Genomic DNA, 25,734 nt, shown 5'->3' on the forward strand with positions numbered 1-25,734 from the left:
CTATTTACCATATATGACACAGTATTATAGCAATCAATGATCAAATATACAGGCAAGTGTTATGTTGTTTTGTCATCCTATTCATGAAGTTAATATATCAGGCAATGTAGACAGTATTGATGATGTTGTTTGTATTTTCTGGCAAGGATTGAGTTTGAAGTTATTACCTATATGAGTTATATATTTTAGTTCAGTGCCCGCGATTTCAGTAGTTGCTTCATCATGAACTTAGAATATCTTGGTAATGAATAATACTGTTAATGAAAAATCATTGGCTATATATAACTTCACCGTAATATGAGATCAATATTCATACTAATAGCAACTTAGTTTCAAATGTTCAAAGGTGCAAATTTGATGCACATAGTATGATAAACTGTCGAATTCTTTTCAGGTTGTAAGGTTTTAAGTAGCATGGAGTATATACTGTAAGTAATGTTACTAGTTTGATAAGTAAATAGGTTGTCATTTTAGATTTTTTCAATGCAAATTTACGAATCTTGACTCTTGAGACTACCTTTATAATGAAAAGATTCAGCTACTTTTGGTCTGGCTTTTTATTGCAATTGAGCTAGAGATTTTGAAATAATCTGACGACATGGATATTTAGCCACTGCTGTCCAGTTTTAGTTGAATTCTCAGTTTAAATTGTTGTTGAATCCAGGTAGGCCTAATATATATATACATATTTTTGTGCCATAAAAATTTTATTTCAATTTGATGGTTTATTTAGTGTTACGGCCAATCTCTGTACAAATCAAACGTCACATAAAACCGTTCAGGTCTACTGAATCTTAGCGTATTACGTCATGGAATTTTTCCTAAAAATAGGCCAAGAAGCACTTAAAGCACATAAATAATAAAGACGAAGTTGTTGGTTGGTAGGCTGCAGAAGCATAAATAATAAAGACGATCTTCTTGGTTGGTAGTCTACAGAAGCAAAAGATTAAAGCCGTTTTCTTCTCAGTTGGTGCAGAAGAACTTAAAGCACAAGAAAATTAAAGACTTCTCAGTTGGTAGGCTACTGAAGAACTTCAAGCTGAAAATTAAAGACATTTCTTTGTTGGTTATCAAGAAAAACTACATTGACATTCATTGGCAAGATAGAAGATTAAAGACAATCGATCTGTGCTTGAAGATTCAAGTGGACGAATCCAAGCAAGTTTTGTGGAACTTTAGGACTTCATACCCCTACAACTACGGTACTGCGCATTTAAATTCTTTTTGTATTTTCACGGTCTTTGCAGTTAAGTTTTTTATAACTTAATATTTTGTGTGTTTGTGTAACTTAATTTTTTAATAGTTAAATTTAGCCCCAACATTTAATATGTCTACACTCGATGGCGACAGGGACTCGACCGCCGTAGACTCGACTGAGTTTAAGCCTGATGATGTTCTTTGCGGTCGGGCAGGCCATTCTGGGGAGGGACCCAGTAACGATGAGGCTAAGTCAGTTCGAGAGGCCCGGCATCTTAGAAGAGATATTTTGACTCAAATTGGGGAACTTTCTGTAGCCCTAGGTTCTTTGGGTGATAAGCAAGAATTGCTAATTTTTAGATCTAAGTTATCTACTTTAGAAGAGGAATTACGGCATTTCCATGCACTTTTGAGTAAAATTTTTAACTCTACAATCTTGGCAGAACTTCGTGATAGGGTAGATCCCGAATTTAACTCGTTGAAAAATAACTTCGAACAAAAAGTAAGTGAGTTCTCCGGTATGTTGGATGCTGACATACATCCTGAGGATAGGGCCTCAAATGTAAGCACTAGGATGTCTGAAAGCTCGTCACGGATAGTTGCACAAATTAACCTGCAGCTAAGACGAGAGGAGCTCCAGATACAAGCTGACGCCGAAGCGAGAGCTGTTGAGGCCGCCACGAGAGCTGAGACCATACGAGTTGAGGCCGAAGCGAGAGCTGCTGAGGCCGCCGCGAGAGCTGAGGCCATACGAGCTGAGGCCGCCGCGAAAGCCGAAGCAAGAGCTGCTGAGTTCGCACTCAAAGACGCTCAGCTGAGGGTTGAACAACGTAAAGAGGTAGCTTTGGCTGAATATCGATCAGAGGCGGGCTCCCGACGTAGCTCTAAGAAGGGCTCTTCTAGGCATTCCAGAAGTGAACATCAATCGTGGTTAAATTTACATAACCTTTTCGAGACGCCTGTTCAATCTGTAAGTGGACCAGTACAATCCACATGTTTTCAAGCTGTTTCAGGAGGTCTCGAGGCCGCGGCTAAGGGTCTTACGAAGGCTCTAGAGCCAAGGCCAGCGAATTTTAGCCAAACTCCTCCCCTAGAGCGTACAGGTCATGGGGCCGCTATCAGAAGTAATGTTTTGCCCCCTTCACAGTTTTCTGCGCCGCTAGTTTTTGATCGCCCAGCTACACGTAATTTGGGTGATTGTGAGAGGCGTATCGCGTCTCCTGATTTTAACGTTTGTGAGGATCGTGATCGGGCTGTGCATGTGACTGAGCCCCCTCAGCCCCTTAAGGGATATAGCTTGTCTTCTCCCGCTAAATCGAGTTCTCAACAGCAGGATTGCTTTTTTGAATACCAAAATAGTAGGACGTTTTTCGATAAGGCGGCCTTGATTGGTTACGATGGTAATAATATGCCATTTGTCTTCTTTAAAAATCGTGTTACGGCCTTGATGGCAGCTTCGCCCTTTAAAGGAACTCGTTTGACTTTGTTACAAGCAGCTTGTGTTAGGACAGCTGCGCAAACGATTGCTAATTTGGTTTCTGACACTCCTGGCTTGTCAGAGGAAGACAGGATAGAAATGTCGTTAGCTCGCTTGTCTCAACGTTTTGGAGTTCGTGGAGGTCTTTTCGCCGAACCAGAAATAAGAAAGTATCGCTATGGTAGCAAATTAACTTCGATCTCTTCCAGTGATTTGAAAGAGTTTAAAGATGAATTGTCGCAGTGTCTGCTTTACGCGCAAGCTTATGGTCAGCGTGATAAAAGAAGGACGTTTTGTTTTGGATTTGGCTAAGCGACTCCCGTTTGACGCTAAGCAGCGTTATCTTGACTTTTTAGGTGATCAGTATGGTGGCACTAATGAGCCTACTTTTCAGAGTTTGTTCGATTTTGTTGTACGAGAGGAAACGCGTAAGTCGATTGATTTTAGCATTATGCTAATGGGCGATTCTGGTGAGTCGCAGCATTTTAAAAAGTTTGGCAAAGGAAAATTGCCTTCATGTCCGGTTAGGCAGACGTCGGTAAAACCCCATGATGATGTGATGTCAGGGAGTTTGCAGTACTCGACTGCTGTTGGCGCACCGCGCGGTGGTGTGGCCAGACATAGAGACCTACCGGCATGCATTTGTTGTTCGTCACGTGGTCAAGTTGAATATCATTTTTTGTCTAACTGTAAAGAATTTTTGCGCTTGACACCTCAAGATCGGAGAGATGTTATTGTGAAAGCTGGAAAATGCTTGAATTGTTTGCGCCAGCATATGGTTAGGGACTGTAATCATGCAAACAACTGTCGTCAATGTGGGCCTAACAACGATAGGAAACACTATTTTCTTCTGCATGATTTTTATGTGACGTCACGTGATTCTCTGGATTCGATCGGCAAAGATGATGCTGGTGCCAGAGTTCCTGTGCGTAATGTTAAGATTGGAAATGTTAAAGCAGCTTTTAACCGCGTTACTGCTGCTCGTGTTTTGAATCCAATGACTGGCAAATCGAAGTTGGTGTATTATCAGCATGATCCTGGTTCGCAGTTGACGTTTGTTTCGAGTGATTTGGTGTGCGAACTTGGTCTTAAACCGTATGATAAAGCGTCGTTTAAAATGGATACTCTGGCTGGTCAGAAACCTACTTGTGCTAACCTTGTTAAACTGAACATCCAGTCGTTAGAGACGGTTGAACTGTTTTGTGATATAACTTCGGTGGTTAACCCAGCTTGGGCTGACGATGTTAAAACTTTACCGCGTAAGCAGGATCTAAGTGGTTTTCGTCATTTTCATGACGTGAATATGTTTCATTTGAATGATTGTAGTACTGTAGATGTACTGATTGGTAACGACAACGCTTATTTGATGTGGGCTAAAGAAGAGCGTGTTGGTGAAAATCGAAGTGAACCGCATGCTTTACTCACTCCGCTCGGTTGGTTGGCTTGTGGTGGTAAGTCACCCTTAGATGAAAGCGTTGCTAATGTGTGCAGAGTGCAGACGTCTTCAGAGTCGGATGTCATCTCTGGCTTTCAGCGTAAAATTGAGTCTCGTGATATGGAAATAGCAGACCTGAATAAAGTCATTCAGGATTTGACGTTGCAAAATGAGACCTGTGAATTGTCTCGCAATGACATTTTGGCTAGAGAACTTGTTGAACCGAATATTGAGTTGAAAGATAGTAGATTTGAGATACCTGTACCGTTGAAGGAAGATATTGATTTACCTAACAATTTTGTGTTGGCGTCAGATAGAGCTGCTGCTTTAAGGAAGAAGGCTTTAAAACAACCTGAACTTCTTGATTTCCTTACTGACACCATGAAGGATCTTAAATCTAATGGCTATATTGAGCGTGCTGATGAAGCAGAAAATGTAAAGGGATTTGAATGGTATTTACCATCTTTGTGACGTCACAATTAAAAAAGCGTATTGTTTACGATGGCAAGTCTGAATTTCGAGGAACTTGTGTTAATGATGTAATGTTTTCGGGTCCTGACTTGTTAAACCCTCTGGTAGATGTCTTGGCTAGATTTCGGCTTAGTAGATTTGGTTTCGTGGCCGATATGACTAGGCTAAGTACTTTTTTCACATTTTGGACACTTCGATACGTAAGCCCAATTTTATTGAACTGCTTACGTACACAGGCAGTGCCGTTCGGATCGTGAACGAACGCCCTTTGGTACCTTTGAGTGATGACCCTAGGGATTTTACTGTCATCACCCCTGCCTCACTTTTGACCCCATACTTAGACCCATACTGTGCTGTTGGGCAATCACATGATCGTGACCAATTAAGGAGGGACTATCGGTTCAATTTGTCGCTTTCTCAGCAGTTTTGGAGTAAATGGATTGATTTTTACTTGCCAGGGCTTCAGGGCCGGAAAAAATGGTTAAAAATGGCCGAGAATTTGGAGCCTGGTCAACTTGTAGTGGTGGGTTCTCTCCAAGACATTGGTAAACGTGGGAAGTATCAACTTGGGAGGGTGCATGAGGTGGTTCCACAAATTAGGAAAGGGAAGCCTGTGGTTCGTAGAGCTAAAGTTGCCGTCTGCAACTATGATGAGAGTACGGGGAAAGTGAAAGTAGACTACGTGTTGAGAGACATTTCGTGCCTCACCCCCGTAAAGAACACCTAAGTGTTAGGGTTTGAGCCTGGTTTTGTCTGCGGTGGCCGACACTTGTCTGAGCCCAGAACAGTCGGTTATTATCGCAACCATTGTATATAGCGTCATTTTAGCGTGTACCTTGGTACCAATTTCATGTATCGTCGTGTTTATTCTTATTGTTGTACATTCTTTGCATGCCCTTTGTATTTGCGTATTAACTTAAACGTGAGTGACTCAAACAATTTGTGTATCGTGTGTTTTTATTCATTGGCTCACGATTGTCCTTAAATTCCCTTTTTTAGTTATGCCATGTTAGACTGTCATAACTAGGGGCCGCTATGTTACGGCCAATCTCTGTACAAATCAAACGTCACATAAAACCGTTTAGGTCTACTGAATCTTGGCGTCTGACGTAATGGACTATTGCTAAAAATGAGCAGATTGCAGAATCGTTTGCAAGACCTGTAAAAATTGCAGCTGCAGCAAAGATTACATCATCGTTAAATCTTTGATTACTTGAACAGGTGTGGGCCAAGCTTGAACAGCTGTAAGCCAGACTTGAGCAGGTGTGGGCCAGGCTTGAACAGGTGATAGCCAAACTTGAAACAGGTGCTTGAATAGTTTATCATTGCCTTTGGATTATTACGTCACAGTAACTGCCTACGTGCATTTGAGATATTGCAAATTATTCTCTCATTCGTAAAATTGTTACTTGAAAGTTGGTCGCATATTTAACTGTTTTGCTTAGTGCTTGCTAGCTGAACGAAATTTCTGTCTTTATCTAAGTAGTTTGTATCGCAGTGACAAGTTTTTAGAGGCGTATGGTGTTGCGTCTCAATTTCGACAGCTTTGAGGCTATTTTTACAGAAATACAATTCTTGAATAGACGTTTCCAGAAGAGTGTTTCTTTCGGTCATTGCATACAGACGAACGGATCCGAGAATCTTATGTTACAATTTTCCCACGAAGAGATTATGGTTTACCGTTGTGACCATTTAGTTTAAAGTTAATTCAGCCTTGTTTTGCTGCCTGTGTTTTTGTACACTGCCAAGTTGATGACTAGAGAGTTCTTAGACTACGCTATCTCAGAAATTGTGAGTAATATTGCGTTTTTGACAATATATTTGCAAAGGCAAAATTTGGAAAATTTGGGCAAATTTTGCTTGCCCCCCAAAATGTTTTACTCTCCTACGGCTATGCATATTGGTCACAGAATCTGACGCTGTCTATTACAAACGTCTTTCTTAATTCAATTATCTTCATTTTTCAGCTTGGTCAGTTTGTTTTGTTTGGTACATACATCGTGCAGCTGTACACGCCACTTGGATTTTTCGGTACTTACTATCGTATGGTACAGACCAGTTTTATCGATATGGAGAACATGTTCGATTTGTTCAAAGAGGTACGGTGCATTAGCCTATACGCTTGTTGCGTATCTCGGCATTGAAACAACATAATCACATTGCCTACATACAGAGATGGATAAAATCGCCAGTTTTGGTGATCTTGAAGATCAAGATCAGATCACTAAACCAACGTGATCTTGAAGACCAAGATAACTTTTTCTAAACTTGAAAAAATAAAGTTGTTGATCAATGATGTTGCAAAAAAACTGAGTTAGTGACTGTTGCTATTAGGCCTATTGCTATAGGACTATTAGGACTATTAGGCTATTAGGACTATTGCTATTAGTTGCTATTAAGCGTTGTCGTAGTTTACGTAGAATCGCAACGTCACACCCAAAGCCGAAGGTAATTGAAGTAGGCTAATGAGAAAGTCACAAAGATTTGCTATTAATTTTATGTATTCTATTAAAAAAAAACCTTTGAACTACATCATTTTTCACCAAATCTTTGTCTGGTTTATATGGGAAGCTTTTATTCGTGTTACTATGCATTTTCAGCTGTCACTGGATTATATCAATGTATATTGCACCATTTATCCATCTGGCAACCTTGATACTGTTGTCTGCATGCAGTTTGCACTAGCCTAATCAAAAACGTTCAGAGGTCTGCGGTCAGATAAACCACTCCAAACAAAAATAAAGAAAAAACTATGCAAAAAAGAAGTAGGCTAGCATATGTTTTCAAATTTAATATATTTGTTTATACTCATACCTTCATTAATTAGTCTTGTTGAATTTTTGCAATAAACCACTTTACATGACTGTTCCGGTGTAGCGGTTCAGGAGTGACCGCAGTCCAAAAGTTACCAGAGTTGCCAAACATCATTAATTATTTTTTATGAAAATAATTGAAATTCCTTCTGCTTAAAAAGTTACACTTACAATTTTAAAGGCATACTAAATGAAATTTTCAAACTGGAATTAAGCATTAAAATGCGTAAACTGAACATCCAAGAATACATTAAAAAAAAATTACCGAAAAAAAGTTGTTTTCAATGGCACTGGCAAGGCCCAAAGTCCAATGTTTCATTTATTTTTAATTCTTTTCAAAATGACCAAAAAGTGGAAACACTGCTCGAGAATATGTTACTATCTACAGCAATTACAAAAGTCACGTTACTACATCTGATGTTTTAAGCAAACTGTCTGATGTTTTGATGATGAAATCTGGTGTTTTGATGTACGTACATACATAGCCTACAGTTAAAATGCCCGCAGTAACAACTATTGCTCGATCAGCTGATTGCTAGTCTATAATGACGTAGACTGTACAGTCGCACGCTTCGATGCTCACGTTCATTCCCATTTTGAAAGCTCTGACAAAAGCACGCGCGGAATGCTTATCAGACCGCACTGGGGCAAAATTTTATGGAAAATCGTTTTATGGTAGCATGTTAAACACAAAGAACGTGTACAATCGCCAAGTCAGGTTTTTCCTTTAGTATCCCTTTACGCATGGATTAATCTTAAATGAAAAGGTGTGCATTACTTTGAGAGCAACTATTCAACTAAACTTTGTTGTAAAATTTTTGCTTTGTATTGCTTTAGGAAGCATCGGGCAGCTCTGGTCATTTGTGGTCTGACGTCACTTCTAGACTGCCACGCTGTAGCAGCATGGTAACTTTTGGACCGCAGTATAACTCCTGGACCGTTACACCGGCGGTTCAATTGCCCTCTTGATTTGTAATTGGTCACAGCGGTAAACCATAATCTCTTCGTGGGAAAATTGTAACATAAAGTTCCCGGATCCGTTTGTCTGCATGTAGTGACCGAAAAAGAAACACTCCTTGAAACGTCTATTCAATAAGTGTATTCCTGTAAAATTAACCCGCGGCTATCGAAATCGAGATGCAACGCCTTACACCTCTAAAAACTGTCACTACGATACAGATTACTTGGATAAAAGACGGAGAATTTTGTCCAGCTAGCAAGCACTAAATAAACCAGTTAAATGTGCGACCGACTTCCAACAAACAACTTCGAGAATGAATCAGAAAAATTTGTGATAACTCAAAGGCACGCCAGCAGTTCGTGCGACGCAATATTTCATGTTTAAACAGGTTTCAACTGAAACAGGTTTAAACAGGTTTGACACAAGTCTTACGGACGATGGTGCAATTTTGGCTCATGTTTTAGGAATTTCCATGACGTAATATTCAGTAGACTTGAACGGTTTTTATATGACGTTTGATTAGGTGAACAATTGTCTGGAACATAGCGGCCCCTAGTTATGACAGTCTGACATGGCATAACTAAAAAAGAATTGACGACAATTGTGAGCCAATGAATAAAAACACATGATACACAAATTGTTTGAATCACTCACGTTTAAGTTAATACGCAAATACAAAGAGCATGCAAAGAATGTACAACAATAAGAATAAACACGACGATACATGAAATTGGTACCATAGGTAGTAGGTACACGCAAAAAATGACGCTATATACAATGGTTGCGATAATAACCGACTGTTCTGGGCTCAGACAAGTGTCGGCCACCGCAGACAAAACCAGGCTCAAACCCTAACACTTAGGTGTTCTTTACGGGGGTGAGGCACGAAATATCCCTCAACACATAGTCTACTTTCACTTTCCCCGTACTCTCATCATAGTTGCAGACGGCAACTTTAGCTCTACGAACCACAGGCTTCCCTTTCCTAATTTGTGGAACTACCTCATGCACCCTCCCAAGTTGATACTTCCCACGTTTACCAATGTCCTGGAGAGAACCTACCACTACAAGTTGACCAGGCTCCAAATTCTCGGCCATTTTTAGCCATTTTTTCCGGCCCTGAAGACCTGGCAAGTAAAAATCGATCCATTTACTCCAAAACTGCTGAGAAAGTGACAAATTGAACCGATAATCCCTTCTTAATTGGTCACGATCATGTGGTTGCCCAACAGCACAGTATGGGTCTAAGTATGGGGTCAAAAGTGAGGCAGGGGTGATGACAGTAAAATCCCTAGGGTCATCACTCAAAGGTACCAAAGGGCGTTCGTTCACGATCCGAACGGCACTGCCTGTGTACGTAAGCAGTTCAATAAAATTGGGCTTACGACTTGAAGAGTCCAAAATGTGAAAAAATGCAATTTTAAATTGTTTAACCATTGCCTCCCAGGCGCTACCTTGCGCCGGAGCATACGGAGGTATAAATTCCCAGTTTATCTCTCTCTGTCTCAGGGCGTTGTGAAATTCAGCTGATTCTATCAACTCGGGTAACTTCTTAGATGCTGCCTGAAAGGTACTTCTATTGTCGGAATAGATAGCATTAACCTGCCCACGTAAATCTGTAAACCTTGTAAAGGCAAGTAAAAAATCACTCAGCGACAATGACGTAACCAGCTCAACATGAATAGCGCGAGATGCCATACATGTGAACAAGAGTCCCCAAGCTTTTTTGTGACTTCTACCTTCAACAAAGGTTAAAGGTCCAAGATAGTCTAAGCCGCAATCAAAAAATGGTTTCCTATGCGCAGTTGTGCGAGGCAAAGGTAAATCAGACATGAGCTGCCTTATAGGTCGAGCTTTCTCAATCGCGCATACACCACAGTCATTAAGATACCTCTTCACGGAGGCATTACCATTAGCGATCCAAAACTTCTGTCGCGTAGACAACAAAGTGTGCTGTACTCCACAGTGCGCATTTCCATTATGATGCGACAGTACAACAAGCCTAGTGAAGGGGTGCTTCGAAGGCAAAACAATCGGATGCTTTGCTTCAAGAGAGATCTCGGGAGAATTACTTAAGCGCCCTTCAATGCGGATTACACCAGCGTCATCTACACAAGGTCTGTACTTTTTAAGTGAACGTAATTCTTTCAAGCGTTCCTTCTCACGTTGCGAAGCGCCAACACTACCTCGCTTTATCACTTCCTCAAGGGCATCTGGCGATCGTTTGGTCATTAAATGTACCACATCGCCATACACGCTCTTCTGAACAAACTTCACAGCCAACTCTGAAGCACTGTTAAGATAAGATGCATCCAGTTTTGGCTTCACAAAGCTACGCTTTCTCGTTTTACAGCACAAAAATTCAACAAAAGCAACCAAATAAGCGATTCTCTTTTTCATAACATACAAAGAAGGTGCGGCCTCGATCAATCTGTGAAGGCCACCCTGTCCAACGTCGAGCGACCCCTCTTCGTCACGAAGGTATAGGCTATGGACAGGTACTGGAGTGGCGTTTTCTACAGATGGAATTTCTTCACACTGATAGAGAAGACTAGAACCATTCAACCACAACTCTCGAAATTCCTTCTTTGTAATAAGATTTGGCCGTGTGCCAACATCAGCTGGGTTCATATCGGTAGGGCAAAAACGCCAATCCTGGGCTCCAGACAACAATAAAATATGCTCAACTCGACGCGTAATAAACTTATTCAAACGTAAATCAGGGTTTTTAACCCACTGCAACACAGTACGAGAATCACATCAAAAATACTTAAGGCAGTCGGGCATCTTCAATGCCTCGTAGGCCTGCTTCACGAGTCTTGCTGTATTCAAAGCGGCAACAAGCTCTTTCCTAGCTATCGGCCAAGAAAACTGATTTTTTACAACAATAGTAGATTTACCCAGAACGAAAGACACATTCGGAACTCCGTTAACCAGTCTACGTAAGTAAACAACAGAAGAGAAAGCTTGATTCGAAGCATCACTAAACCCATGCAATTGATATGAAACAATATCATCCGGACTGCACACACCAGAGTTTGCAAAATACCATCTCGGTAACGAAAAATCCTTAAGCAGGTCCAAAGAGCGAAGCCACGACTCCCACTCTTTAACAAAGCTATCAGGGACCTCGGTGTCCCAATCAAACTTGTCTATCGCCAATTGCTGAAGTATAAGGCGTGCTTTTAGAAAAAATGGTGCTCCAAAGCCTAGCGGATCAAAATTTTGTCCAAGCTGACTGAGCATACTTCGGCGCGTGTGTTTAGCTAAGGGCTTTAAGGAACATGCGATACGCATCTCATCAGACTCGGTTTGCCACACACAACCCAATGTCTTCGCTGATGGCAAAGTCATATTTTCAGTCTGAAAGTCAATGTCACGAATCAAAGGTGAAAGCATCTCATTATCCAAATTTGACAAGACAATCATAGCCTCCTTGTTAGCACTCCACTTACCAAGTTTAAACCCACGGCTATCAAACAAAGCAATTGATTCATGAGTGATTTGCTGAGCTTCCTCTAAGCTATCAGCCGAAAATATAAAATCATCTATGTACATATTATTTGCAATATTGCAGAGAGTCAATTCACCAGCACTGCTGGGATTCTGCTCGATCATTTTCTTTATAGCCAAGCAAGCGATATACGGGCTACTCTTTATTCCCCAAGGGTGTACACAAAAACGAAATGGTACCATCCTACCATTTTCAAGGTCATCATCTTCAAACCACAATATACGAAACAAATCCCTTTGCGACTCAGGTAACTTTATTTGAAAGAAGCATTTAGTCACATCAGCCATGAGACCAAATCTACCAAGCCGAAATCTAGCCAAGACATCTACCAGAGGGTTTAACAAGTCAGGACCCGAAAACATTACATCATTAACACAAGTTCCTCGAAATTCAGACTTGCCATCGTAAACAATGCGCTTTTTTAATTGTGACGTAACAAAGTATGGTAAATACCATTCAAATCCCTTGACATTTCCTGCTTCACCAGTACGCTCAATATAGCCATTTGATTTAAGATCTTTCATGGTGTCAGTAAGGAAATCACGAAGTTCAGGTTGTTTTAAAGCCTTCTTCCTTAAAGCAGCAACTCTATCTGACGCCAACACAAAATTGTTAGGTAGATCAATATCTTCCTTCAACGGTACAGGTATCTCAAATCGACCATCTTTCAACTCAATATTCGGTTCAACAAGTTCTCTAGCCAAAATGTCATTGCGAGACAATTCACATGTCTCATTTTGCAGGTCAAATCCTGAATGACTTTATTCAGGTCTGCTATTTCCATATCGCGAGACTCAATTTTACGCTGAAAGCCAGAGATGACATCCGACTCTGAAGACGTCTGCACTCTGCACACTTTAGCAACGCTTTCATCTAAGGGTGACTTACCACCACAAGCCAACCAACCGAGAGGAGTGAGCAAAGCATGTGGTTCACTACGATTTTCACCAACACGCTCTTTTTTTGCACACATCAAATAAGCGTTGTCGTTGCCAATCAGTACATCTACAGTACTACAATCATTCAAATGAAACATATTCACGTCATGAAAATGACGGAAACCATTTAAATCTTGTTTATGCGGTAAAGTTTTAACATCGTCAGCCCAAGCTGGGTTAACCACCGAAGTTATATCACAAAACAGTTCATCTGTCTCTAACGACTGGATGTTGAGTTTGACAAGGTCAGCACAAGTAGCTTTCTGACCAGCCAGGGTATCCATTTTAAACGACGCTTTATCGTACGGTTTAAGATCAAGTTCACACACCAAATCACTCGAAACAAACGTCAACTGCGAACCAGGATCATGCTGACAATACACCAACTTCGATTTGCCAGTCATTGGATTCAAAACACGAGCAGCAGTAACGCGGTTAAAAGCTGCTTTAACATTTCCAATCTTAACATTACGCACAGGAACTCTGGCACGAGCATCATCTTTCCCAACAGAATCCAGAGAATCACGTGACGTCACATAAAAATCATGCAGAAGAAAATAGTGTTTCCTATCGTTGTTAGGCCCACACTTACGACAGTTATTTGCATGAACGCAATCCCTAACCATATGCTGGCGCAAACAATTCAAGCATTTTCCAGCTTTCACAATGACATCTCTCCGATCTTTAGGTGTCAAGCGCAAAAATTCTTTACAATTAGACAAAAAATGATATTCAACTTGACCACGTGACGAACAACAAATGCATGCCGGTAGGTTTTTACGTCTGGCTTCACCACCGCGCGGTGCGCCAACAACAGTCGAGTACTGCGAACTCCCTGACATCACATCATCATGGGGTTTTACCGACGTCTGCCTAACCGGTGTAGCAGTCCAAGAGTTACTGCATGCCAAAAGTTACAAGGGTTGCCAAATATTTCATTTAAATTTTATTTAATTTTGTTTTGAAAAATAATTAAATTTTTAACCTCTCAAAAGGTCCGATTAATCATTATAAGTATTTTGTAATGTTAACTAAAAAGCTTGCATTAATTTGAAAGCAATGAATTCACTACTCTTAGTTAAAACAATTTTTGCTTTTCTATCGATATAAAAACGCCAGGCACCCCTGGTAACTTTTGGACTGACAGTAACTTCCAGACTGCAACGCCGCAGAAGCAGTCCAAAAGTTACTGCTATTGTAAGTGGGTGTGCTTTTTTGAAATTCGTTTGGGTAACTTGTAAATGGACTGAAAATTTTGCAGTTAAAACTGTTTTTTTAACTGCAGTTTAAACTTCACTTGGTCAGTAGATTAAACCCTCTGCAAGTAGGCCTATGCGAAAGATGACTCCCAAGGATAAATATTCTCACCACGAAACCATTATTATTGGCTTTAAGTTTCGTGCCACGTGTTTTTGATGGGAGTCCAACGGAAATTCATTGGAATCTCGAAGTGTTCAACACTTTCGTAAAAGTTAAAGCCTCCCCGCGTGTGAGACTGTGATAGCCTACTCACTGAAGGTTGATGGCGTTTTGACTACCAGTTGGCTTACATGTAGCCAGTAGCCTAAGTTACTTTATATTTCTTCAAAACGGTAGTTATGAAAAACCAGACCAAAAATAGGCTCAGTGCTTCATTCACTAGAAAACTTTGGTTTTAACTTTCATGAAATACATAAAATATAGTCAAAGTCTCAAAGACTATGTTTGTCAACTACAACTCAAGACCAGCGGCTAACAAGTCAGCTTTCAAATGCAAACTTTGCACGATATATTAAGGCTTGTAGCTTACTAAATGCCACCGATTCATGTATAGCCACGATTCAAACTTTGAAATGTTTAGAGCAGGGGTCACCAAACTTTTTTCTCTGAGGGCCGGATTGCTGCCAGATTAACAGCTGCGGGCCGGATGCAAGTTGCGAAAAGATATGGGCTACAACTATTCAGAATCTCCATTGACTTGAATTGAGCACAATAAATAACAAAGTCAGCGGTGGAATAGCAAAGTTGTGATGAAAATCGAAAGTTTGCTGGAAAAGTTATCCCCTCCTGTGATACACTACAAGGCATAGTGCTCTTGAAATAACATTACATCTTTCCAAATTTGGCCCAAGCTGTCCCCATTTGTGGTGGCCTAATGATAAAAACAGAACACCAACATGTAGGCTGCCTGGTGGAAAAATGTACAAATTCAACATACAACAACGAACTATAAGAACGAACAATTTTAACAAAGAAGTCTCTATTACACAAAAAGGCAAAGCAGCTGTTATTTCCGCAGCACGTGACGGGCCGGATGAAATCAGTTCGCGGGCCGGTTATGGCCCACGGGCCGTAGTTTGGTGACCCCTGGTTTGGAGCGATGATCAATTAAATTATTTTTTTCAACAGCGCCATATAGCCTACAACGAGTCAATAAAACACTCATAACACTACATTGTGAATCGTAGGTTGCATCATTGCACAATCAGGATGACAGCAAAAGACTATAGGCTAAGACTTAGTCAATCACCTCCCCATGTAAATTTATTTGCCAACGCACGTAAGGCACGGACACAGCTTCAAATGGTATGATACAAACCCTTGGGAGGTGATTGACTAGATGACCACATAGCCTATAGTCTTTTGCTGTCATCCTGATTGTGCAATGATGCAACCTACGATTTATTTGCCAAAATTTATTTGCCAAAGCACGTAAGGCACGGACACAACTTCAAATGGTATGATACAAACATATCAGGTTAAAATGATAGCCTACCCTACGAAAAATTTTAGGTTACAAATTAAAATTTCACTCCAATACAGCAACAATTTCTGGTACAAAACTCATCTTTTAACTTTCATCTTATTTTCACTTCATTCCCAATTACGTTTCTGCTGTAAACCATGTTGTTAAGATGCAATGGTGGATAAGTCTTCAAGTTCAACATGTTTCCAATGTTAAAATCATTTAGGCTATACAAATCTGCTGCAATTACGCGTCAAATCTGACAGCCCTGTTTTAGTAACTTCTGGACTGGCAGTAACTTTCAGAACGCGTATACGCGGTCCAGAAGTTACGGTAACTTTCAGACCGCAGTAACTCCTGGACCGTTACACCGGACATGAAGGCAATTTTCCTTTGCCAAACTTTTTAAATTGCTGCGACTCACCAGAATCGCCCATTAGCATAATGCTAAAATCAGTCGACTTACGCGTTTCCTCTCGTACTACAAATTCAAACAAACTCTGAAAAGTAGGCTCATCAGTGCCACCATACTGATCACCTAAAAAGTCAAGATAACGCTGCTTAGCGTCAAACGGGAGTCGCTTAGCCAAATCCAAAACAAAACGTCCTTCCAATTTGTCACGCTGACCATAAGCTTGCGCGTAAAGCAAACACTGCGATAATTCATCTTTAAACTCTTTCAGATCACTGGAAGAGGTCGAAGTCAATTTGCTACCATAGCGATACTTTCTAATTTCTGGTTCTGCGAAAAGACCTCCACGAACCCCAAAACGCTGGGACAAGCGAGCTAACGACATTTCTATCCTGTCTTCCTCTGACAAGCCAGGAGTGTCAGAAACCAAATTAGCAATCGTTTGCGCAGCTGTCCTAACACAAGCTGCTTGTAACAAAGTCAAACGAGTCCCCTTAAAGGGCGAAGCTGCCATTAAGGCCGTAACACGATTTTTAAAGAAGATAAATGGCATATTATTACCATCGTAACCAATGAAGGCCGCCTTATCGAAAAACGTCCTACTATTTTGGTATTCAAAAAAGCAATCCTGCTGTTGAGAACTCGATTTAGCGGGAGAAGACAAGCTATATCCCTTAAGGGTCTGAGTGGGCTCAGTCACATGCACAGCCCGATCAGACGCGATACGCCTCTCACAACCACCCAAATTACGTGTAGCTGGGCGATCAAAACCTAGCGGCGCAGAGAACTGTGAAGGGGGCAAAACATTACTACTAATGGCGGCCCCGTGACCTGTACGTTCTAGGGGAGGAGTTCGGTTGTAATTCGCAGACCTTGGCTCTACAGCCTTCGGAAGACCCTTAGCCGCGGCCCCGAGACCTCCTGAAACAGCTGGAAAACGTGTGGATTGCCCTGGTCCACTCACAGGTTGAACGGGCGTTTGGAAAAGGTTATGTAAATTAAACTGCGATTGATGTTCATTTCTGGAATGCCTAGAAGAGCCCTTCTTATAGCTACGCCGAGAGCCCACCTCTGATCGATATTCAGCTAAAACTACCTCTTTACGTTGTTCAGCCCTCAACTGAGCATCTTTGAGTGCGAACTCAGCAGCTCTCGCGGCTGCCTCAGCTGCTCTCGCTTCGGCCTCAGCTCTCGCGGCAGCCTCAGCTCGAATGGCCTCAGCTCTCGCGGCAGCCTCAGCAGCTCTCGCTTCGGCCTCAGCTCTCGCGGCAGCCTCAGCTCGAATGGCCTCAGCTTTCGCGGCAGCCTCAGCAGCTCTCGCTTCGGCCTCAGCTCTCGCGGCAGCCTCAGCTCGAATGGCCTCAGCTCTCGCTTCGGCCTCAGCTTGTATCTGGAGCTCCTCTCGTCTTAGCTGCAGGTTAATTTGTGCCACTATCCGAGACGAAGTCCTAGACATCCTAGTGCTTACATTTGAGGCGCTATCCTCAGGATGTATGTCAGCATCCAACATATCTGAGAACTCACTTTCTTTTTGTTGAAAGTTATTTTTTAACGAGTTAAATTCGGGATCTACCCTATCACGAAGTTCTGCCAAGATTGCAGAGTTAAAGATTTTAGTCAAAAGAGCATGGAAGTGCCGTAATTCCTCTTCTAAAGTAGATAAGTTAGATCGAAAAATTAACAGTTCCTGCTTATCACTCAAAGAACCTAGGGCTACAGAAAGTTCCCCAATTTCAGTCAAAATATCCCGTCTAAGATGCCGGGCCTCTCGAACTGACTTAGCCTCATCGTTACTGGGTTCCTCCCCAGAATGGCCTGCCCGACCGCAAAGAACATCATCAGGCTTAAACTCAGTCGAGTCTACGGCGGTCGAGTCCTTGTCGCCACCGAGTGTAGACATATTGGCATCCAGGCCGGATAGCGACTGTCAAAACAGCGACTGTCATAATGGCGACTTCATAATAGCGACTTCATAATAGCGACTTCATAATTTTTGGATTTATATCATGCCAGTCAGCAGGTTTTGACTTGGAGGCCAAATTTCGAGGTCGCTGTTTTTAATTAATCGAGTTCTTGATGAATCGCTGTCGTGTAGTCGCTCTATTGACAGTCGCTGTTTTTAATTAATCGCTGTCGTGTGGTCGCTCTATTGACAGTCGCTGTTCTGACAGTCGCTATTTGGAACCCGAGCCAGACATATTAAATGTTGAGGCTAAATTTAACAATTAAAAAAATTAAGTTACACAAACACACAAAATTATTAGGCTACAGTAGTTATAAAAAACTTAACTGCAAAGACCGTAAAAATACAAAAAAGAATTTAAATGCACGATACCCGTAGCTGTACGGGTATGAAGTCCTAAAGTCCACAAACTTGCTTGGATTCTTCCACTTGAATCTACAAGCACAGATGGATTGTCTTTAATCTTCTTTCTTGCCAATGAATGTCAAAGTTATTTTCCTTCAGTACCAAACTGAGAAGAAATGTCTTTACTTTTCTTTGCTTCTGTAAGAGTGTATAGACTACCAACCAACAAATCTTCTTTTATTATTTCTTGTACTTCTAAGTAGTTCTTCTGCACTAGCTGACAACAAACACGTCGTTTATTTTTATGCCTTCAAGTGCTTCTTGGCCTACCAGCTAACAAAAATCGTCTTTTATTTTTTGTGTGCTTCTAGTGCTTCTTGGCCTACCAGCTAACAAGAACTCGTCTTTTATTTTTTATGGTCACAGCGGTAAACCATAATCTCTTCGTGGGAAAATTGTAACATAAAGTTCCCGGATCCGTTTGTCTGCATGTAGTGACCGAAAAAGAAACACTCCTTGAAACGTCTATTCAATAAGTGTATTCCTGTAAAATTAGCCCGCGGCTATCGAAATCGAGATGCAACGCCTTACACCTCTAAAAACTGTCACTACGATACAGATTACTTGGATAAAAGACGGAGAATTTGTCCAGCTAGCAAGCACTAAATAAACCAGTTAAATGTGCGACCGACTTCCAACAAACAACTTCGAGAATGAATCAGAAAAATTTGTGATAACTCAAAGGCACGCCAGCAGTTCGTGCGACGCAATATTTCATGTTTAAACAGGTTTCAACTGAAACAGGTTTAAACAGGTTTGACACAAGTCTTACGGACGATGGTGCAATTTTGGCTCATGTTTTAGGAATTTCCATGACGTAATATTCAGTAGACTTGAACGGTTTTTATATGCCGTTTGATTAGGTGAACAATTGTCTGGAACAGTAGTTGTGATGAATTTTGTAACTTGGCTGGCTAATTTAAGTAACGTTGAGTTTGCGTTGTTTCTTTGTTCTCCGTGACGTGGCTTGCCTGATGACTCAGACGTTTCACCCTTAATTGTTGCTTTGCCGCGTGTGGTTGTGTCTGGAGAGTGGAGACTATTTACCTTTTTGTGTTAAAACTCAGTATCGGTAAAGCAAGCGAGAAGTCTGGCCAGGACAACTTTGTGATATGCGTGATATCGTGCAGTACGTAGCTGGAGCAAAAAGACTCAACGATACACTCGTTGCAACAGCGCACCAGACACTTCAAGCAGAAGTGCATGAGCTCACTTAAATCCTGGTAAAAATTTTCCTTTGTGAGGAGGTTGTACCACAAACTTTCAATCGAAGGAAACAGCTCTTCAGATGCTAGGCGCTGATGAAGCGTGTGGTAGCCTACAACGAAATGAGGCATTCCATTCACAATATCATTTCTTTTGCATTCTGACAAAGAAAAATAAAATTGAATTGAATTGAATGGTTACTCTAGAAGATGGCGAAAACCAGAGAGTTCATCACTTGTAAGTGTTGAAGAGCATGCTGATGTGCTGCTGTTACAATAAGTATCTCACAGAGTCAATTTTGTTAATAAGCTTATACGGCAAAATACAAACCGGCATAAACGCTGACAACTAAAAGTAGCCTACTTTGGTTATTTTATCTATAAAAGAAAGTAAGAAACCCGTTGTGTCGAATAGCACGAAACGTGTGTGGCCAAATGTTTAATGCCAGGCGTTAGAACTTCGATCAAAGCAGTTTCTCACAGTGTTTAAAATGTTCTTCTGGATGAGTCATTTTAACAGAGCAATATTGTTAAGTGGCTTATAGGCCTACGGCGAAATACAAACTGGCATAGACGTTGATTGCTAAAAGTAGCCTAGGTTATTTCATCTATAAAAGAAGCCCGTTGTGTCGAATAGCACGAAACGTGTGTGGCGAAATGTTGGATGCCAGGCGTTTGAACTTCGACTAAAGCATTTTCCAGCCGTGTTAAAAATAGCGGCGCGGACGCCTTGGCGCGTGAAGCGTCGCTTTTAGGTCTTGCCTTGAAATACCTGTCGCAAGGAAATTGACGTAAGTCGGCACTCTTATGATTGCATTCACTAATGTCCCCCCCCCCCCCCGATTGTTCCTCGACCTGACTTGACGTGCTCTCTCAGTTTGTTTTTTTTCGTAAGACACGGCGTTTGTGGAATAATTACGGCGCATGTCGAGCGTGACGCTGAAAAAAGCAAACATCGCAGCCCTGTGGGTGTACTTTTTCGGACAGCCTTTGGATTTGAGAGTAATTGTTGTAAAGAATTATAAGTGTGTGCAAAAATCAGGTTTTTATCCCGACTCAATAAATCAAAACTCAATGAACGATTGCAAGTATGATTGAGGCAGACAGAGGAGGGATAGTAGGCAAGCAATAAGCTCCTACTCTTGTAACCAATGACTAACGTCGGCTATCGAGTCTAGTTTTTTATAATATCGCCATTCTAATTTTTTAAACATCTAAAATTGGGTCGAATAAAGCAAACATCTTTTTTAAAATTCACAAAATAGAATTGTGAAGAAAGTTGAAGCATTTTTTTATCATAAGTCAACATAAAGTATATACGGAAGTGGTCTTATTTATTATGACCAACTCAGAAAACTTTTTAAATAGCAACCCTGACCAAATTATTGAAAATTCAAATCGATTTTTCTTGGACACATTTCGTATTAACAGTAGCTTGTAACAATTCCCTCATTACTTTGTACAGCACGAGTTCTAAAAAAAAGCCTCTATCTTGTAATTAAACTCCAATTTTAAAGTGATCTTGATCTTATTGTTTTTCAAGATCAAGCCCATCTCTGCCTATATATATTGGTAATTAGACCTTCTCGCAACTCGTACGCGACAATTTATCGAACGACAGTTTATCGAAAGACAGTTTATCTAACGACAATTCATCGAAACGACAGTTCATCGAAACGACAGTTCATCGACCGACTGTTTATCGAAACGACAGTTTATCGAACGACGAAGCACATATGCAATGGAATACTCAGGGGTTAGGGGTTAGTTAGAGGTTAGGGGCTAGGGGTTAAGTTTTCGATTAACAGTCGTTCGATAAATTGTCGTTCGGTGAACAGTCGTTTCGATAAACTGTCGTTTCGATAAACAGTCGTTCGATTAATTGTCGTTCGATAAACTGTCGTTTCGATAAACTGTCGTTCGATCAATAGTCGTTCGATAAACTGTCGTTCGATAAACTGTCGTAGTAGCCTACCCTCGCAACTTATGCGTTGTTTTGCTGAAAAGCATAGCAACTTTTTATTGCTTAAATTTGCAACGTAAGCACCAAGCAGTACTCTGGTTTACGCCCTACTTCAAGTTGTAAGCTGGTTTCAAAGCAACTACTGGTCAGATGTTCCTCTGGATAACATCTTTGTAGTCAAGTCATTCAATCTTGGTGTATTGACCATTCATGACCATTGATGCTAAGGGCGTTCCGCCAGCCAGGGCCTCTGAGAGAAGTTTTCACTAAGGGTACGAAGAGTCATTCAGGGCCCCCCTCTCACTCCGGGCCCCAGCCGGGCCCCCTTTGTCGGCAAAGCGCGTGATGTTTGCTTAGGCGTAGCCTATTGCACACCATACAACATTTTACTGCAGAATTAGTAAAGACATGAGACATCTGTGCGAAATAATAGTAGCCTTTCAGGCTGCAATAAAACTATTATTTAATTTTAATAGGCTATGCACAATAATATTGAATAGGCCTATAGAGCTTCGGTAGAGAGTTTGTCTTGTTAAACCATAAGCATACGAAGCCGAGTACCGTGATCAAGTTTAACATTGATATTAAACTTGATCACGTTACTCGGCTTCGTATGCCAATATTGAATATGAAAGATAAATATGTCACTTACCTCATATGATATAGGCCTACCCTGCCCTGCTGCCAGATAAGATAAGACTGAGCATCATAAAACACAAGTTTATAAGAACAGAGAATGAGATTGGCCTATTCTAAATTAAATTGGTACAACAAGTCAAGCTCTCTACCACGGCTCAAACATAACATCTAGTTAAAACATAATCAAATTAATCATCTGACCAATAACCTTTCTTCATTACTGTAACTTTTGCATTCACCACATGCTTAGCAGAGGTGGATGAAGTCACTTTTTTACTTCGGCTCCGCTCCTGCTCCGAAAGTATTGACTCCGGCTCCTGCTACAACTCCTAAACTCATTTTGAAGTGAAATAAGCGTGATACTACCTTTTTCAAATAGTTTTTAAAAAACACAAAAAAGCCCGAAAACACCCGGGCTTTTTAAAAAAAGTCTGGTGGGTTAGGCAATCTCAACCCTGCTTTTGCTACACTATGCCCCCCCCCCCTCCCGGACATGAGAATAACCTTTTATGATTTAATTTAGGGTGCTTTTAACAGAACATTTTTAATGTAGCCTAAAGCATTAAATCACCACTTTGGGCCACTAATTTGCGCGCAATTCACTTAGTTACCTTTCCGGGCCCTCTTGCTACATTACGCCTCCCCCAGGACTAAAGAATAACAACTTTTATGCTTAAATTTAGTCGTTTAGAATGGTTTTAACCAAACATTTTTGGGCGTAAACTATAAAATCACAATTCCGGGCTCCCCAACAATCACAGGCCTGGGCCCTCAAGGGCACGCCGTACCCTCCGTACCACCCTCTCATAGGCCCTGTCCGCCAGCATATTGACTCCGCGTCGATTGAAATCATAACCAAAGCGTTTGGATGCACAGTATTTTACTGGAACAAGTGTTGTGTTTACACTGAATCTTGTCTGTTCTTTAGGGTCAAGATATCACAGATAATGACGAAGCTATTGAGCTATCTATGGAGGCTGGTCATGTTGAGTTTGAAAACGTTTGTTTTCATTACGCTCCAGAAAGGAAAATTTTGAAAAACATTTCATTTTCAGTCGGACCAGGTCAAACTTATGCATTGGTAAGTAAACAATCTAAACATATGCGATTTCACATTTCCTAAATGTTCAGCAGTTGTTCATGTTTGTTTGATCTTGTTTATGCCGTCTTATGCCTCGCAATTGTTGCAAAAGCATCTTCTTTCATGTCTTGATAGTTTTCCATTGACCTACTATGGCCCGTTCAGAATCCTAAGTGTTTTTACAGATCTAACTATTTCAAACTGTATCAGCAGGCTCTTTATCTTGATCACTGACTTATCACATTGCGTGGTTTGTCGGTTTAGTGTGTTTACTTTGTACAGGTTTTATCTGCAATATAATTTTAATAAAAAAGCACAAGGTTTTGAAATTTTCCATCTGTACTTTAGGTCGGCCCATCAGGCTCGGGAAAGAGCACGATCATTCGTCTTCTGTTTCGATTCTATGACATACAATCTGGCGTTATAAAGCTGGATGGCGTGGACATTAGCACTGTCACCCAGGAGTCGTTGAGACGATGCATTGGGGTGGTTCCCCAGGACACTGTTCTTTTCAACGACAATATCATGTAAGCAAATAACAATAGCTGTATTTTTTGGCATGTGCGTCGATTTTTCTTGACTGAGCCACGAATTTTTTCAACTGCTGATAATACACGTTGATTTAACATTCTACTACCTCACCTTGCGGTTTATAGCTTTTCAAGGCAGTAAAAAATAAGGAAAATACAGCCCTCTTTACATTACTTTAACGTAAAAAGGACTTATTTACTGGCTGGGCTATTACCCGCCTTATTCCTAATATTCTTGAAACTCTCATTTGTGTGACTATAACAGTATAATATACTGTAGTCACATTATACTGTATACATATACTGTAGTTATATTATAACAAAACATTTGTTATTGTTGACGCGTTTATAAATGTTAAAAACGGAATTATATTACCATATGATGCCTAATGTCATCATCATCATTAAGTTCCTTCCTCTTGTCGAGGGTTGGAGGCAATGAGGTGCCAAGTTTCTCTGTTGTGAAATTTTTCTACTGCAGTTTTGTAGTTAAGTTCTGACCAGTCTTCAATATCATTAGTCCAAATTCTTGATGGTCTGCCTCTATTTCGTTTGCCGTTCATTTTTCCTTCTAGTACCGTAGTTGTCGTTGAATAGAATTATTGCGAATCATGTGGCCAAACTATTTTGATTTTCTTGATTTAATTGTTTGTAGAATTTCCATGTCGGTTTGTATTCTAGATAATACATCTTTGTTTGTGATTTAATGTCACAGGAACAATATACGATACGGAAGAGTAACTGCGAGTGATGACGAAGTTACAGATGCGGCAACTTCTGCTGACATCCACCACAGGATCGTGGAGATGCCTGATCAATATGATACCGTGGTTGGAGAGAGAGGACTCAAATTAAGCGGAGGAGAGAAGCAAAGAGTCGCCATCGCGAGAACACTTCTCAAAGCTCCCAATGTTGTTTTACTGGATGAGGTAGGCGCAGTGGCAAAGACCAGCGGCGATAATTACAATACATATTTGTTTGATTTAAGTCTTTATCCTCTGCGTTTATTTTGTCACAAAACTAAGCTCGCCTATTAATAATGCTCCACCGCGAACGTATATAACTGTGCATGATTTTCTACAGGCTACGTCAGCACTGGATACGACCACTGAAAGAAACATACAAACTTCGCTTGGGAAAGTTTGTGCTGGAAGAACGTCGATTGTCGTCGCACATAGGTTGTCTACGATTGTCAATGCCGATTGCATCCTCGTTATTAAAGACGGTGAAATCGTGGAGCGAGGAAGGTAGCAAGGTTTCCAACTGTGTTTTATTAGAAATATTGCTCAAAAAATCTATTTGCATTCAATGAATGTAATGTAGGAGGTAGTTCGGATATCATGCGACGCTTTTCCGGAAGAAGTGTGGTACGATATTTCCAAATGAGTTCAGCAAGAGGAATATTAATCCCCACAATGCAACTTCCTGACGGGAGCTTTGTGTCTTTCAGCCACGACGAACTGCTCTCGATGAACGGCGTATACAGCGATATGTGGGATCAGCAAATGGAGGAGGAGATCGGTTTGGAAGAGGATGAAAAGAAACATGCCTCCGGAGAGTCATCAAACAAGTGAAAGAAATCAGAGTAAAACTGTAAAGACAACTCCCGCTACACGACGTAATGCGTAATTGCTCTACACAATCATCATCATCATCATTAAGTTCCTTCCTCTCGTCGAGGGTTGGAGGCAATGAGGCGCCAAGTTTCTTTGTTGTAAGATTTTTCTACTGCAGTTTTGTAATTAAGTCCTGACCAGTCTTCAATATCATTAGTCCAAATTCTTGGTGGTCTGCCCCTATTTCGTGTGCCGTTCATTTTTCCTTCTAGTAATTGTCGTTGAATAGAATTATTGCGAACCATGTGGCCAAAATATTTCTATTTTCTTGATTTAATTGTTTGTAGAATTTCCATGTCGGTTTGCATTCTAGATAGTACATCTTTGTTTGTGATTTTATCCTTTCATGAAATTTTAAGCATTCTTCTATAAATCTACATTTCAAATGC

The 25,734-nt window shown here is 40.8% G+C and overlaps 1 protein-coding gene across 1 annotated transcript in view; it reads left to right on the plus strand.

Moving 5' to 3' along the window:
* LOC145786213 (ATP-binding cassette sub-family B member 6-like) overlaps positions 1 to 25,303 on the plus strand; it is a 42,742-nt gene extending 17,439 nt beyond the window's left edge. Inside the window, exons 11-16 of the mRNA XM_082597858.1 lie at positions 6,548 to 6,679; positions 23,047 to 23,199; positions 23,548 to 23,726; positions 24,445 to 24,658; positions 24,813 to 24,976; positions 25,180 to 25,303. Of these exons, the coding sequence (XP_082453984.1) occupies positions 6,548 to 6,679; positions 23,047 to 23,199; positions 23,548 to 23,726; positions 24,445 to 24,658; positions 24,813 to 24,976; positions 25,180 to 25,303 (966 nt within the window). The remainder of the gene's footprint in view (positions 1 to 6,547; positions 6,680 to 23,046; positions 23,200 to 23,547; positions 23,727 to 24,444; positions 24,659 to 24,812; positions 24,977 to 25,179) is intronic.
* The last annotated feature ends 431 nt before the right edge of the window (positions 25,304 to 25,734 follow it).

The sequence above is a fragment of the Aplidium turbinatum genome, chromosome 17, assembly GCF_918807975.1.
Source record: "Aplidium turbinatum chromosome 17, kaAplTurb1.1, whole genome shotgun sequence".
Classification (NCBI taxonomy): domain Eukaryota; kingdom Metazoa; phylum Chordata; class Ascidiacea; order Aplousobranchia; family Polyclinidae; genus Aplidium; species Aplidium turbinatum.